A 16,878-nucleotide genomic window follows, 5' to 3' on the forward strand; every position below is an offset into this window, starting at 1 on the left:
ATAATAGAGTAACTGAAGTATTTAAAGTGAAGTCGTTAAAGTAATAAAGTAAAGTAACTGAAGTACTTAAAGTAAGTAAAGTCATTAAAGTAATATAGTAATTTAAGTATTTAAAGTAAAGACATTAAAGTAACAAAGTAAAGTAATTAAATTCATTAAAGTATAAACTTAAGTAATTAAATTATTTAAAGTCATTAAAATAATAAAGTATTTAAAGTGAAGTCGTTGAAGTAATAAAGTAAAGTAAGTAAAGTCATTAAAGTAATATATTAATTTAAGTATTTAAAGTAAAGACATTAAAGTAACAAAGTAAGTAAAGTAATTAAATAAAGTAAATTCATTAAAGTATAAACTAAAGTAATTAAATTATTTAAAGTCATTAAAATAATAAAGTAACTAAAGTATTTAAAGTGAAGTCGTTAAAGTAATATAGTAATTTAAGTATTTAAAGTAAAGACATTAAAGTAACAAAGTAAGTAAAGTAATTTAATAAAGTAAATTCATTAAAGTATAAACTAAAGTAAGCAAATTATTTATTAAATTAAAGTGGTTAAACTAAAGTGAGTGAATGGTTATTTCCTACGATTAGTCCCCCCCTCACCCTCCCTCCCTCACCCCCCTCACCCTCCCCCCTCCTCACCCTCCTCGTCGTCGCTGTCCAGCTTGTTGGTGAGCCGGTCGCTCTCGGACGAGCCCGTCAGCATGAAGGCGAAGCCCATGAAGAGAGACGCGTTCTGGGGCAAAGGACCGTGAGTCTCCCCCACGTCGCTGGTCTGACCCGGGAGATCTGAGCCGCTACCGGACGTGTTACACGCCCCCAACCTCTGACCTGAGGACGAGAAGCAAACGGGAGAAGAGTCACAGCAGGAAGAGACTGAGACGTACACTAATAATAAAGTCATTAAAGTATTTAAAGTAAAGTCATTAAAGTAATAAAGCAAACTGATGTCATTAAAGTAATAAAGTATTTAAATTAAAATCATTAATAAAATAAAATAAAAGTTATAAAATAAAGTAATTAAAGTATTTAAAATAGTCGTTAAAGTAAAGTAATTCAAGTATTTAAAGTAAAGTCATTAAAGTAATAAAGCAAAGTGAAGTCATTACAGTAATAGTCATCAAGTGAAGTTGTTAAAGTAATAAAGTAATTAAAGCATTTAAATTACAGTCATTAATAAAAAAGTAAAATAAAAGTAATAAAGTACATTAAGTAAAGAAATAAAGTATTTAAAGTAAAGTCATTAAAGTAATAAAGCAAAGTGAAGTCATTAAAGTAATAAAGTAATTAAAGTGAAGTCATTAAAGTAATAGTCATTAAGTAAAGTTGTTAAAGTAATAAAGTATTTAAATTAAAATCATTAATAAAATAAAAGTTATAAAATAAAGTAATTCAAGTATTTAAAATAGTCGTTAAAGTAAGTAAAGTAATTCAAGTATTTAAAGTAAAGTCATTAAAGTAATAAAGCAAAGTGAAGTCATTAAAGTAATCATCAAGTGAAGTTGTTAAAGTAATAAAGTAATTTAAGTATTTAAATTAAAGTCATTAATAAAAAAAAGTAAAATAAAAGTAAAGTAAATTATGTAAAGTAAAAAAAAGTAGTTAAGTAATTAAAGTGAAGTCATTAAAGTAATAGTCATTAAGTAAAGTTGTTGAAGTAATAAAGTATTTAAATTAAAATCATTAATAAAATAAAATTAAAGTTTTAAAATAAAGTAATTAAAGTATTTAAAATAGTCGTTAAAGTAAGTAAAGTAATTCAAGTATTTAAAGTAAAGTCATTAAAGTAATAAAGCAAAGAGAAGTCATTAAAGTAATAGTCATTAAGTTAAGTTGTTAAAGTAATAAAGTAATTAAAGCATTTAAATTACAGTCATTAATAAAAATAAATAAAAGTTATAAAATAAAGTAATTAAAGAATTTAAAAAAGTCGTTAAAGTCAGTAAAGTAATTCAAGTATATAAAGTTAAGTCATTAAGTAAAGTTGTTAAAGTAATAAAGTAAAGTAAGTAAGATAATTAAAGTATTTAAATTAGTCATTAATAAAAAAAAAGTAACATAAAAGTAATAAAATAAATTAACAAAGTAAAAAAATAAGTATTTAAAGTAAGTAAGTGAAGTCATTAAAGTCATTAGCCATTAAGTAAAGTTTTTAAAGTAATAAAATAATTAAAGTATTTAAATTAAAGTCATTAAGGAAAAATGGGAAATAAAAAATAAGAGTAATAAAGTAAAGTAGGTAAAGCCACTAAAGTAATAAAGTAATTATTTAAAGTAAGTGAAGTAAAAAAAGTTAAGTTATTACAGTATGTAAAATAAAGTTGTTGAAGTAATTAAAATATTTAAAGTAAATGCATAAAGTAATTAAAGTTAAGCCATTAAAGTAATTTATGAATAATTAAATGAAAGCTCACACCCCCGTTAATAAAGACCCTCCACCTGTGAACCCACACCCTGATGATACTGTCACTCATTACCCACTCAGCAGAACCTCGTTAGCAGGAGGACGCAGCCGCCGAGGGACACGGTCCACGTGGAGGTTAATGTCAAAAACGTTTTAGTTCTACTTTAAAAATCACACATCACTGTTTCACATGAAGACAAACATCAAACATACTGCAGCTCATTGAAAGTTCATTTAAAATATCACGTAAAATATTAAAAAAAAAAAAGATTTTTCTTCTAAAAACCGGAGTTAAAAGTTAAAACTAAGCGGCGGTCCTGGGGACGGTCTCCGTACCGACTCGGCCTCCTCCCGCCCCCCTGCGGCCCCTCTTAGCAGGCATCATCCGGTTTTCCTCGGAGGTCATGAGCTTCCTCTTGCTGGAGGGGCCGGGGGTCCGGGGGCTGCTGGACGAGCTCCGGTTGGGAGTTTTCTCGCCGCCGCCGGGGGTTCCTCTGCGCCTCCTCTTCCCCTCCACCAAGTTATCTGAGGACGACGACAAACACGTGAGTGTAAAAGCATCACAGCAGTAAAAAAAAAACACAACTGAACCGAAGCATCATGGTAGTTGCAGTCTCACCCAGGCTGATGTCGGAGGCCTTGGCCAGGGGGGTGGACGGCTCGTAGGGCCCCAGGCTGTGCTGCTCCCTCAGCTTGTTGCCCTGCTCCAGAGACAGGATGACCGACGTCCTGTTGTACCACTGCCTCTGGCCGTCCTTCTCCACGTTGTAGAAGAGCTCCTGGCCCTCTGTCTTATGGCCCTTCACCACACCTGGGCAAGACACAACATCCAGCCTTTCAGAAAAGCTGAATATCACATCACATCATTGTGTCTGTAGCCAAATGCAAAAAAAACGCCAGGGAAACAAGGGAAATCAGACCAGCTGCACTAACTTCCCTTGTTTTTAAGATTTTTGAAAATGTCATCAAACACGAGGCCTTTTCAAACATTTCTGATAGATTGCAAATTATAGTTTACTTACCCAGGCTGCTATGAGCATCTGTACAAACATCTAGAGAAACCAACGTCCCATGCAAGGATTTTATTAACTTTATTTTATTATTTTTTTTAATAAGGTGCAGACCCATATTTTTCAGTCAACCACCTTGCATCCTATTTTAAACTACCAGAGCAGCTTTTAGCATTAGCTTTAGATTTTATTACAAACCAGAAATCAAAGAGTGGAGCCACCCTGGACATTACATACCTTACATTTCACCAGGGACATTTATATTTATACTGTGAATTTTTTGGCAATATTCAACTCAGGGTTTGCATATAGATGATAGATGATAGATAGATGCTTTATTTTTCCTAATTCCTGCAGAATTTATATATATTTTTAGTCTACTTTGCATATACAGACTATATTTTCATCCTACCTTTTTAACATTTGCACATTTTCTGACTACATTTTTTTGAACAGTTGCTGCATCGTAGGCCTTTGAGGAATGTCATTTCAATCCTGTATGAGAACTGACAAAAAAAATAGCTGACTTCACAGAGCGGTTGGCATGGTAACTTGTAGTCATCATGAGGTCACGTCCTGTTTCTATAACGTCAAATAACTAATTATTATTAACCACATTATATTAAATACCTAAAATAACTGAAAACATCCTTGAAAAAAAAAAAAAATATATATATATATATGACGTGTCTTTTTAGCGTTTTAGTTCGGTCTAAGTCCCGCCCACTAACATGGCGGAGGTGGAGCTTATGACCTACACTGCAGCCTCCAGCCACCAGGGGGAGCTCTACTTGCTTTGGCTTTACTTCGTCCATCTTTATACATTCTATGGTTCACATGGACACTAGTTTTTCTCTTATAATCAGAATAAAGTGCCTCATGTCGCCACCTCAGTCAGAACAGACTGATCTGACCTTGGGATGAAGATGGGATGAAGGGGGGATGAAGGGGGGATGAATGGGGGATGAATGGGGGATGAAGATGGGATGAAGATGGTAAGAAGATGGTAAGAAGATGGTAAGAAGGGGGGATGAAGATGGGATGAAGGGGGGTGAAGAAGGGATGAAGGGGGAATGAATATGGGATGAAGATGGGATGAAGGGGGATGAAGGGGGGATAAAGATGGGATGAAGATGGGATGAAGGGGGATGAAGATGGGATGAAGATGGGATGAAGATGGGATGAAGGGGGATGAAGGGGGATGAAGGGGGGATGAAGATGGGGATGAAGATGGTAAGAAGGGGGGATGAAGATGGGATGAAGATGGGATGAAGATGGGATGAAGGGGGGATGAAGATGGGATGAAGGGGGGATGAAGATGGGATGAAGATGGGATGAAGGGGTCCTGGGGCTGACCCATGGTGTGGGTAATAAAAATGTGTTGATTCAAAGATGCTGTCAAAAGTTTGTTTTCAGCAAATCATGCTTCAAAACAATCAAACTTTACTAAAAGTCTGTTTTACTAAATCTGAACTGAACTATCTGGGTTGTGAAATATTTACAAAATACTGATGACTATGGGAGCAGGTATCAGTTTGTTTTAACCCTCCTCACCTATGCTGAAGTACTCGTCTTCCAGCAGAGCAGTGACCTCGGTCTCCAGTGGGATGGGGTCACACAGCAGGATGTCCTTCCCCGCCACCTCGCACTCGTAGCCGTCGTCGAACCTCAGGCGGAACCTGCCCTCGCCGATGTCTTTGATGATGCGTCCCGAGTAGAAGTAGCCGTTGGACGACCACTTGGCCACCACCCGCAGGCCCACAAAGCTGCTGCCGGCCGAACTCGCCTCCTCCGGCCACGACCTGAGCGAGTCCGAGTGGCTGTGGAGCTCGGGGTCCGAGGGGCTGACGGGGAGGCGTGGGGGCAGCATGCGGCTGTAGGGCTCGTCCTCGGAGGACGAATGTGGCGGACCGTGAGCTCCGAGCCTCTGGAAGGAGCCGACGCCTCCTCCCCTTAGAGACAAAGACGGAGTCAAACTACAGGCGACGTGAAAAAAAAAATGTTTTTAAAACTGGAAACTTTTCTTCAGTCAAATGTGTTTTAACGTCTGAGTCCTGATCTCATCTTAGATAAATTCCTAAAGTCTTTCTTTGTCCTCTAGAGTCGACTGGATTCACTCCAATAAATGTTAAAGTCAGAGTTAATTTGGAGAGTGGAGATCTAACGCTGCCATAAACTAATCCTCTATGGAAGATCTGTCTCCAGGAAACTTTTCTCTTCTTTTAAACGTTCAGTGTTTGTTGTTGTTTGGTTTCAGTTTTTACATATTCAGTTCCGTGAATCATGCTGTAGTTTACAAATTTCTGTCAGACTAAATTCACATTTTTTAGAGTAAAGTTCTTCCTCCACAGCAGAATGTTTAGTCAAAATAATGCTGCTTCTTCTTCAAAATTCCTCCTCTTGATCAAGACTCTTCTTGAAGATTAAAGACTGTTATTCAAGATTCTTCTTAAAAATTCAAGATTCTTCTTCAAGATCCACAACTCTTCTTCTGCAAGATTAAAGACTCTTCTTCAAGATTCTTCTTCTTCCTCTTCTACAAGATTTGACTCCTCTTCAAGATTCTTCTTGCTTTTGAAGATTCAACTCCTCTTCTTCAAGACTGTTCTTCAAGATTCAAGACTCTTCCTCTTCAAGATTCTTTTTCAAGATTCAAGATTCTTCTTTCTTTTGAAGATTCGACTCCTCTTCTTAAAGATTCAAAATTCCACCCCTTGTTCAAGATCGTTCTTCAAGATTCAAGAGCCTTCTTCAAGATTTAAGATTCTTCTTCCTTTTCAAGATTCGACTCTTCTTCTTCAAGATTGTTCTTCAACATTCTTCTTCCTGTTTAAGACTCTTCTTCAAGATAATTCTTCTTCTCAAGGTTCCTCCTCTTGTTCTTCAAAATTTGTCATCTTCTTCCTCCTCTTCTTCAAGATTCTTCTGAGGCTGAGGCTGACCAACCACTGGTTCTGACCAACCACTGTTTCTGGTTTATGTCAATGACCTAAAATCAATAACTACAGATTATGTGGATTATTAAGGATCAGACTTGGCTGAAGCCTGATGCTGATCGGAACGTCGCTGTATGAAATGTCACTAAATCTGAATGGAGGAGAAGATCAGCAGATGTGGCTGCACCTTAAATACTAAAGGACTTTATCTCCCGTTCAAAAATAATACAATAAGAGCTTATTTAAAGCTGTAGGTTCAGCATTCAGGACTGACTGGTTTACATGTGCTTTCAGCTGAGGATGAACAACTTTGTTATCAAGACATAAGAAAAAAACTTTTATTTTAAGCTTCTAAAATGTGTCTTCTGTTTCACGTCACTATAAATGAACCACCTATAAGTTTCTGAAACCAGAAATTGAACTTGTATATTTTTACACTTGAATTAAGAACAAAATAAAGTGTAATTTACTGAAAAACCTAATTTTATTCATGTATTTACATTCAACGCTGAGTGAGACGACTTGTTGCAAGATGATTAGTGCAAAGAGGGAAAAGTGAAGTGTGGTTAAAGACGCTACAAGAAGTGATGGAGCAGTTTGCCCGATGCTTTCTTTCTTTCTTTTTAAGTGCAGCGTGAGCCTCAGCAGGGAGGACTCACCTGGACAGGGAGGAGCGGGACGGGGGTCGGCCCCTTCTAGCCCTTCCTCTGGGGCTCAGCGGTACGAAGGCCCGGGACCCCAGGGTGCCGAAGCCTCTGTCCACTGTGACCACTGACCCTGCCCTGTGACCCCTGTGCCCCCTCTGTTGATGCCCACCTCCCCTCCTGGGACTGCGAACACACAGAGGGGATGAACGGAGCCAAGGTCAGGTTGCACAGGCACTGATCTGGGGGCCAACCTCAATACTACGAGGGACGAGGCGCGACCCCAGATTGATGCCTGTGGCAACGTGCACCTTGAAGGAGGCAGGGACCAGTGAATCACTGACAAATTAAGGTGTTAGAAAGTCAAAGAAGGTGAAGGGTGAGAATCAGCATGCAGCTAGCGGAGGTAGAGAAGAGACGGAGGAGGAGGAGGAACGGGGGGAGGACGTGGAGGACAAGGCGGTACCTCATGGATCGGGCTCCTCTGCTGGGCGGCATGATGAAGTCGGGCCTGGTGAGGCCGGTGCTGCTGCTGGTTCCCCCGGAGCTGTGCTGCAGACTGGAGGCCTTGGACGACAGGGAGCTGATGTCGGCCAGGTCTCCGGAGGTGACGGAGCTGCTTCCTGTGCGACACGGAGAGATGTCGCCGTCCAGGACCTGACAGTCCACCACCGGCTCCTCGCTCTCCTGCCAACAGCAGCCGAGCACAAGAGGTTTCTAGTCTGCTGTCAAACGCTTCGACTGGTTTTAACATTAACAGGCTGCAGCCACACCTGTTTTTCATTTAAACCTCAACAACCAGAAAAGTTTTTTTTGTGTTTAAGTCATGGAACAGAGTTAAAGCAACGTCCAAACATGGAACAGTTAAAAAATAAAGTACAAAGACGCTATTTTCAAGAGGTACAGAGATGAGGAAGGTGTTAGGCACCAAGTGTTATAAGATTGTATTTTTACATGGTGTGATGTATGTACTATATATAATATTATTGTATTATGTGAATATGTAAATTAGATTCATCTCTGTTCAGTTCAATGTATGAAACTAATTCTATTTATCTATAAGTATCAGGTGTCGCGTCTCCCGTCTAGACATATTTAGATTTACATATTTATAATGTATCACTTTTTTGTTGTCTTCTGTTGATTTGCTTGAATGTTTTCAGCTGCTTCATGACCAAGTCTGACAAAATAAATACAAAGACACAAAGAAGAAACAGTTTGGTCCTTTGAGTGGAATCCGGTTTAACTCTGTATAGACTCATCTCTCACTTTCAATTGGGGAGGCTGCACAAATCAAAGCAAAACTTGACACTTTACATTGAAAATAAACTTCAATTGATCAAAAACCAGTATTTTAGAACAGATGTTAGTGGGTTTATTCACATGAACTGATGCTTCAGGTCCTTGCACAACATTTCTGTTGGATTAAGGTCAGAACTTTGACTTGTTCCTAAACATTCACCCTGTTCTTCTTTAACCGTTCTTTTTGGAGAACCAGTGATGTTCTCGGGCTCGTTGTCTGGATGCATGACCCAGTTTCTGTGACATTTTCTTTTAGAGTTCACTGGTAGAATTCACAATTTATTTATCCCTCTATAGCTGCGTTTTATTTGGTGTTTCCGCAAAATAAAAGCGATATTTTTGAAATTTTGATTAAGTCTTATTGCTTTTTGTTTCCATTGAAAGGTGTTTTACGAATGAGCTTGTCCTGCGATATCCCATAATTCTCTTAAATTCTCGTCACTTTGAGGAAGATGGGACATGAAATGAACTGGTCACATGACTCCGGTGATGGTGAATTTGCGGAAAATCTGTTTCAAGTGCACTTTGGTGATAAACTTTTATGTCTGAAAAAACATCTCATGAGAATATAAAGGTGTTTTAGATTTAGATATTCGAGAGGTTTTTTGAAAATGTAGGTGTTTTTATTACCAGTTTTTTATTGCAATAATGATTTTATTTCTAGGGGGAATGGAAACGTAGCAATAAATAACAAGACGACCAGGACCAGGACATGATCACATGAGGTTCTGATGCTTTGTCTCCAAACATAACAACACTGAACTGAACAGACGGACTCTAATATGGTCACCTCACACATATGTAATATCGGCTGATTTTACTCATAAAGTATTCCTCTTTAATTAGTTTGATTGGGTTCGTCTTGTCCAATTTAAAGACTTGTTTAGATTTACATTTATGCAGAAATGTAGAAAATCCTGCAACATTTTAGACGATTTAAACGGTTCCTGATCGGGTTGAAGAAGCATTTTCTACGAGTCCGTTACCTCTGTGACTTTGCGATCCACCTCTTTGCCGTCCTCATAGTACACGTCTGTGATGATCCGTGTGATGGTGGTCCGAACTTCCTGGATGGTGCGGACGTGTCTGCGGTGAGTCGGGACGCTGTTTCTTCTAAAGGACGGAGACTCCGGTTCACCCTTTAAGACACAAAACTAAACATCAGATATTTCTGCTTAAACCAGACACGAGCTGTGAAAATCTCTCAGAGTCCGTACCCTGTCCGCTGGGGAACGAAGCCCCGGGCCATCGAAGCTGGTCTGCTGGGACACTGTCCTCTGGTGGAGCTGGGACACACGAAACAAAGACTTCAGACTTTACATCTTCTATCCTCAACACTTTTACTGCAGAGTGGAATAAAATGAGTCACATAACCCTTATGATTGCTAACATTTGCAGGAATTATAGGAGGTGAATGAAAGTAAATACACGCAGTAATTTGGTTGTGTATAGGTGTCTTTGTAGTTATGTAATGGTTTGTAATTTGGTGCATCCAAAAACAAGTCCTGTTGCCTTTGTTTTCTGAACTAATCCCCTGAGTTATGGCTGAACATCACGAGCACGGCGACGGACTGACCTTGTTGGACGGAGCAGAGCCGATGGCGTTTTCAGAGGCCGGCCGGGAAACCACCTTCTGCCTGACGTCCGTCCCCTTTGGAGGGGGCGGCTCTGGTCCTCGTCTTTCCTGGGACAGATCCGCTGGAAGAAGCATGTCCTTGAGCTTGTTTTGTGGTCCCGCCTCTGATTCCTGAGCTGCCGGCCCTGATTGGCTGTTGGGGAGGCTGTTGCATCCCAGCGAGGACGCCTGAGAGCTCCTCTGTGGTGAGGCGAACAGTTCCCCCCTGGAAGCAAAAAGGTGGAGGATGTGAAGTGGTGAGACATCTTATTCACGTCTTAGAACGTCCCCAACGTCTCCAGACATCAGACATTTATTTAAGTGCATAAGTTTCAGATGCTGTCCTTTGAAAACTTATTTGTACTGGAATATTTCCAGCTCTTACAAGCATCTAATTAAACTTTTCCTCATAAAATGTCCTTAAAATTTAATTTATAAAGCTCAGACCAACTGTGTTAAAGTAAAAGTAAAGATTTGGAGAACACTGCACAAACTTTCATCAGAGGAGGTGGTTAGGAAGTTTATGGAAGCTTCAAAGAACAGTATAGACTCTTTCACAGTTTGTGAACAATGTAACATTTTTTAAGGGGCGGGGCTTAGCTGGAGGCAAAATATCTCATACACTACAGCGTGTAAACGGTTGTTAGCATATTTCAATTAACTACTTTGGCACGAATGGACGAGGAAAACACATATTTTAATAGAATATACTAATACACTCACTCCCCAAGATCACAAGTGTCTTTTTAAAAAGTTGACTCTGACCGATGGGACTATATTCACCGACTCTACACTCTCACTCGTTGGATGGACAATTTGACCAAAGGAGGACACAGAGGGGACGAAGTCTGGTCTGTCTTTATCAAGGGAAGCCTCTCCAACAAAGATATTGCAAGTAGTAAGTGGAACCACTGTGAAGGGGAACGTAGTAAATGTGACTTTTAATGTTGCGTTAACTGGTTCTTGTTGGTTGCTAGTTGGTATCTGACTGCTAGCCTGCTGGTCGGTTTTCAGTTGGACTGGGCGTCTATATGTGTGTTGCCTGGGATGTTGGCACAAGGGATTGTAACTTCTTAATCTGTGTATTATTGAATACTTACTTACAGTTTAGAAACACGCAAAGCTGCCACTAATAATAATGCAACCAGGAGAGATATCTCATCTCTTGATTACAAGAAACAAGAGGCCGAATGAGAGAATTCCTCTTCAGACATTCAGTAATGCGACCTCGCTCTGTCAAAGCGGTGGGACGTGATTTCCCCTTAATGCTCCTCACGTCCCGAGAGAATGAACGACGAGTACAGAAAATAGCCATCCACCTACACAAACCAAAAGTAGGTCTCCCCGTGAAAGCTGCTCCTGGTGGAAGGCCTATTTCTGTCCACTAAAATACATTACAACAAGGGGAGAGCTATTCATAATCTCTGGGGTCACGTGACGCCGCGGTAGAATAAAACTACGAGAACCGAAAGAGCGGATCGGATTTACAAGAAGAAGAGGTAAAAAAAAAACTGACATGAAGAACATTAACCCTTGAGGTGAATGATGCGATAACCTGGCTTGGTTACAAAGCTGACAGAATTGGGACGACAGTGCTGGGAGCACATGGCAGAACTTTCCCTCTGGTACCTCCATGTCTGTTATACGGGGCAGGGTGTAGCCTCACGGGACCAGAGATGTATTCACACACAACTAGGGACTGCATTAGGCTAAAATGTGCTCAGTCCTGTGATTCGTTAGGATGGAAGAAAGTTCAGATGAGGAAAAAAAAAGGATACAAAAACTTTAACAGCGAAGAACCAGCAGTTTGCAACCACAACTTTTACATCCCAGCCTGGAGCGAGAAAGTTGGAGTTGATTCTGCTCCTACAAAGATCTGCTGGGCCAATCAGATCGTCTGGGCGGGGCTTCATGTATCTGCTGTATTCGTTTGACCAGATCAGATGTAGAGGTGCTGATGTAAACCTTTATTAACCATGTGAACTCTTGATGTTTCTGGTTTGTCTCTGGTTACTGGAATAAATCCATTCTCTCTGAACATGTTTGCTCCACGTGGGGTTAAAACATGGAGCTGGAATCCATGCGGATAGAAGACGTGGTTCATCTTCTCCTACTCTAGCAGTTCAGGGTTGGAAAGAAAGATCTTTTTATTTTGTCTGTGAAAGTCATGATGATCCACAAGGCAACTAAAAAAAAAGGCAACTGGACTTGTAGAGTCGAGTCCATCTTAGCCAGAGAAGACGGTGGTTTGAGAGAGGAGTGAAGGAAGCCATCAAAAGCTGTTTCCACTACATGTTTTTGCAAAATAAATGCAATATTTTTGAATTTCTCATCTTGTGATATCCCATAATTCTCTTAAATTCTCATCACTTTGAGGAAGATGGACTTCAAACAAACTGGTCACATGACCTGCATCTTCTACAGTGATGCCAGTGATGGGGAAATGCGAAAAAGAGTGTTTCCATTGCACTTCTGTGATAAACTTTTGTATCAATACGTCTGAAAAAACACCTCATGAGAATGTAGAAATGTTTTAGAGATTATTGAGGGTTTTTTTGTTTTTTTTTTAAATGTAGGTGTTTCCATTTTGCACATTTATTAAATGTAGGTTTTGCACATTTCCAGGGGGAATAAAAATGCAGCAACTGTCAAATTGGAGAAACCTTCTTTACAACAGAGGAGGTGGACTGAGATTTAATCTCCCATCAATTTACAATACTTAGCTCGTTACAGAACCATTCATAAGGTAATCACAACAAGTTTCTGATGGGTTTTACCTACAGAGTTTTCCTATTTAAACCTCAACTTCTCACCAATCTCTCAGGACTGAAGATGCTACTTGGATGAAACGTCTTCAGGAAACTCTACACGTTTAGTTGACTTTTTGGATCTCCTTCTCTTTTTCTTCTTGAATCAATTCTTTGTTAATAAAGTTGTAGAAAAAAATCTCTTCTTCTTCTCTATATCCCTCATTCTGCACATTTTAAACAACCTGTTTGCACCGTACTATGTACCAAATATTGCACTAGTTTGGTAACATTAGGTAGCTACTGCTTATTATTTATGCACCGTTTAATGTTCAAATTATCTGTATGTTGTATCGCTTAATGCATCATCTACCAATTCCTCTAGTGTAAATTATGTTATTGTTTATGGTCTACTTACTTTTAACGCACAAATCCATCAGTATAATATGTTTATAGTATCTCAGTCATTGTGTATATCCATGGTCTCACCTGTACATAGGTTTTCATCTGTAAATATTGTCTATATGCTATTAAATCAACCTGTACCATACTTCTTATATAACACACTATTTATGCTGCATTTTGTTGCTCTGTACCTGTACATGTGCAACGACAATAAAGTTGAATCTAATCTAATTCTCATTCTACTCCACCGTCTTCATCTCCCTCTACTGCTCTTTCTTCTTCTTCTGTTCCATTTCCAGTAGATTTGATGCTCCAACTACGTTGCCAGTGATTAATGTTTGGATCTAAACTCATACATGTGAACGGAACCCGTTCTTTTAGAATCTGATCAGGCTGAAGACGTATCATGGCCTGTGTTTTTGGTTTACCTGACCAGTGTAGTGTTGCCTCCAGACGGGGAGTCCTCCTCATTCTCCTGCTGTCGGTGCACCTGCCTGACCCGACTGAACACCGAGGGGCTGCTGATGACAGACCAAACACGATGTCAAGACTTTTATCTCTAGGAAACAATCTCACTTTGACCTCTACTACCTCAACCAGTAGAACCGAAAGGAATCCACTAGAAGAATTCATTTGCTGTGTTGACGTGAGAGTCGGGAGCAGAGCACCAAGTTACCTGGTTACAGCCTTGGAAACAGTAGTAACCTTGACGACAGATCCATCCTCTTCTGATAGCGTTGGCTCTGAGGAGGAGAAAAAAGAAATAAAGAATCAGATATGAAAATGCATTGTCTCCATGGATACCAGCATGCCAGGCCCAAGGAGGAGAAGAAGAAGAAGAAGAAGAAAGTGTTCTCACTCTGTAGGCTGAAACGCTCCGAGTTGCCTTCTTCCACGGGCGTCACCAGCTTCATCCTCAAACTCAGCTTCCCGTCGCTCTTATCGGTCGCGCTGTCTCCGCTTTCCCCCGACACGATGTCGCTGGCGGCCATCGCCACGTCTGCAGAGACGTCACCCACCACGTCCGACTTTTCAGAGAAGGAGGTGATCTCTGGGGGAAACGGAAACGAGAAGGTGTTTTAAAAACACAGAAGCTCAGCAGCAGACGGTGTGATGGGATGTTGTGGTGGAGGAAGGACCCACCGATGGGGGTGCTGTGTCTCAGGGTCTGCTTCAGCTGGCTGATTAGAGGCGGCGTCGCTCCGTCCACGGGGCCGATCAACTCCCCTTCTTTAGGCAGAGTGAAGTGGAAGGAAATCTCTGTTGCAGAAAAAGCATCAAGTTACAAACAGGGAAACAGGGAAACTTTGCTTTGTAGGTTTTATACTAACAAAGCAAAATACTAGAATGTGAGATTTGCAGAAAGAAAAGTAAATGTATTTTTGTGCATAAGCTCAGGTTCATGATCGTGAAGTTTGGCCAGAACACACTGGATTGATTTCTCCAAGTTAGAAGAGAGTTTCTGGCCCAAGCAAAGATTTTTATGGATTCTACTTTGTGCACAAAGGTGGAATTCGATGCGTTTTAATAAAATGGTCATCAAAAAGTTTGAATTGTGTGCACATTGCCTCCTTTAGTTTGAATCAGTGCTATTTTGTAAGTGAAAACACAATGTGGCACAGTCTGGGCGCCTTAGTTTTCCAACGTGGTACAAGTTCTACTAAAATACCTTCTACTTGAATATGTTTGTTTTGTTGTGTTTCTACAAACTCTCAGTAGAATTATCATCACAGGGTTGATGAATGAGTTCAGTGGCATCTCTGTGCATGATATCGTTGCTATGAGGGGGATTAATTATTATTCTCATTAAATTCTGGAACGTGCACAGTAACTGAAAAAAAAAAAAAACATAATATACATGATGTAGTATTTGTGTGCACATTGTCTCATGTAGTGGTATTCATTGTTATTTTGCAGCCAGATCCCATTTCAAGATGTAAAAACACGATGTACCACACTTAGAGTACAAGTCAACCTGGTACAATTTTTACTAAAAACCTTGGTGCTTTATGATATTTCAATAAAGGTTTCTTACAATTATCATCACAGCGTTGATGAATGTGTTCAGTGGCATCTCTGTGCATGATATGATGGGTTTATATTTTTATGGATTATACATGTGCACAATGACTGAAAGAACATAACTCACAACTGTGCCGCCTGGTCAGTGCTTACCTCCCGAGCTGTCGCTCAGACTCTTGTCTTTGAGACCCTCTGCTTCACATCCCGCCCTCTCAGTCTGCGACAGCCTATCAGGGAGCTCAGGTTTGTGGCCGTTAGTGGAGACCGACTCTTTATCCCTGATTGGCTGGGAGCTCTTGGTCTTTGACTGCGGCGTCGTGTCTTTGTCCTGAACCTGGGAGTCTCTGACTTCACTCTCGTCCTCCTCGTCCTCCTCCATGGGTTGTGGAGACCACAGCTGGCTCTGAGAAAGGACCAGAGCGACTCCCGAGGCACCGCCGGTGTTCTCCTCTTCCTCCTCCATCACCACCTCCTCTTCTTCTTCTTCTTCTTGCTCAAGTTCATCCGTCACATTCGTCAGACTGTTGCGTTGTTGTGACACTGATTCTACAGACTGGCTCTTTGCAGTTCCTCCTCCTCCTCCTCCTCCTCCTCCTCCTCCCAAGTCTCCAGAGCTCTTCACCACATCTACAGTGGACGACTGAGAGATCCCAGATTGTGAAGGTAAACTAGCAGCGTTGGGCGGAGTCGCCTGCACACGGCTGTTAACGGACGGGTTATCGGAGGGTTTTGGCTGAGAGCAGGAATCCGCCTCTTTGCTGTCGCTCTTACCATCTTTTACGTTTTGTACATTCAAAGAAGGAGTTTCTGTCCTTTTGTGCACGTCAGATTTTTGCGACAGTTCGGTCTCGGCGCATTCGCTTCGGGCTTTGAGCTTTGGGGACTCGGAGGCGGCAGCTTGCGATTCCGAGGGGACGGAGTTACTCTGGCTTTTTGAAACCACAGAGTCGCTGGTGTCGGCGTCAGGCGGCTCCTCCAGCTCCTCTATCTGCGTGGCCTGGCTGTCCTCCTCCTCCTCAACCTCCTCCTCCTCGACCTCCTTCTCGGCCTCCTCCTTCTCCTCTGCCTGCTCTGAGGTCTGTGGATGTGTGCTGCTGCTTTCTGTGTTCACAGAGAGCTGCAAAGGCAAGTTGAACGTGGAGGACTCCAGCTGTTGAGACTGCGTCTGACGAGGCGGTGAGGACGGCTTCTTGTCCGACGGCTGCGGCGCCTCCTGACTCTGCGTCGGGACGAAAGCGTCCTGGGCAAACAAAAGAACAACAAAGTGGACGTCGTGAGCTCAGTTTCATGATCGAAACATTTCCACATAAACACTTAGAGGGTGTTCAGACGAGTGTGAAGCAGTCGGGATGCATCGATTCACTTTTTTTCACTTCCGATACTGATACAGATATCTGAGGTTTCATATCAGCCAATATCGATCTGATACTGGTACATTTCTTTCCTATTTCTTTTCTAAACAAATAAATAGATAGAAATGTACTGAATTACTGTGCACCACTACAACAATCTTAAATGAATCAAAGGCTTCACAAGCTATTAAAAATAAATAGGAAGTAAAGCTCCTTGAAAAGGTTCAGTCAGTGTAATTACCATAGGAATTCAAAATTCAATGTAAAAAAAATAATAAAAGAGGTGGAGTTGTGATTTTTGTTGCCTGCACACTTCTAGGTGCAAACTTTTAATCTCTTGCCTTCATCTCTTTCAAAGTTTGCCTCCTTTTTGTTTATTCGGTTCAACAAACTCAACCCTCAGAACCTGCGCAGGTTTTGCCCGTAGCCATCGACTGTGTTGG

At 40.8% G+C, this 16,878-nt stretch overlaps 1 protein-coding gene across 7 annotated transcripts in view; it reads right to left on the reverse strand.

The window, feature by feature from the left end:
* The window catches only part of tp53bp1 (tumor protein p53 binding protein, 1), a 29,295-nt gene that overhangs the window by 2,747 nt on the left and 9,670 nt on the right, over positions 1 to 16,878 (reverse strand). For 3 of the 7 annotated variants that reach the window (XM_047580605.1, XM_047580602.1, XM_047580604.1), the window contains exons 12-25: positions 15,237 to 16,323; positions 14,205 to 14,321; positions 13,921 to 14,112; positions 13,738 to 13,804; positions 13,490 to 13,582; positions 9,871 to 10,135; positions 9,512 to 9,580; positions 9,281 to 9,433; positions 7,459 to 7,679; positions 7,008 to 7,178; positions 4,967 to 5,364; positions 3,022 to 3,213; positions 2,739 to 2,927; positions 641 to 829 (exon numbers count right to left, since the gene is read on the reverse strand). In XM_047580605.1, the coding sequence (XP_047436561.1) occupies positions 641 to 829; positions 2,739 to 2,927; positions 3,022 to 3,213; positions 4,967 to 5,364; positions 7,008 to 7,178; positions 7,459 to 7,679; positions 9,281 to 9,433; positions 9,512 to 9,580; positions 9,871 to 10,135; positions 13,490 to 13,582; positions 13,738 to 13,804; positions 13,921 to 14,112; positions 14,205 to 14,321; positions 15,237 to 16,323 (3,403 nt within the window). Of the gene's footprint in view, positions 1 to 640; positions 830 to 2,738; positions 2,928 to 3,021; positions 3,214 to 4,966; positions 5,389 to 7,007; positions 7,179 to 7,458; positions 7,680 to 9,280; positions 9,434 to 9,511; positions 9,581 to 9,870; positions 10,136 to 13,489; positions 13,583 to 13,737; positions 13,805 to 13,920; positions 14,113 to 14,204; positions 14,322 to 15,236; positions 16,324 to 16,878 lie in introns of all 7 variants that reach the window. The other 4 variants (XM_047580603.1, XM_047580608.1, XM_047580607.1 and 1 more) reach the window with 4 other exon arrangements.

Source organism: Mugil cephalus, chromosome 3 (assembly GCF_022458985.1).
Source record: "Mugil cephalus isolate CIBA_MC_2020 chromosome 3, CIBA_Mcephalus_1.1, whole genome shotgun sequence".
Lineage (NCBI taxonomy): Eukaryota > Metazoa > Chordata > Actinopteri > Mugiliformes > Mugilidae > Mugil > Mugil cephalus.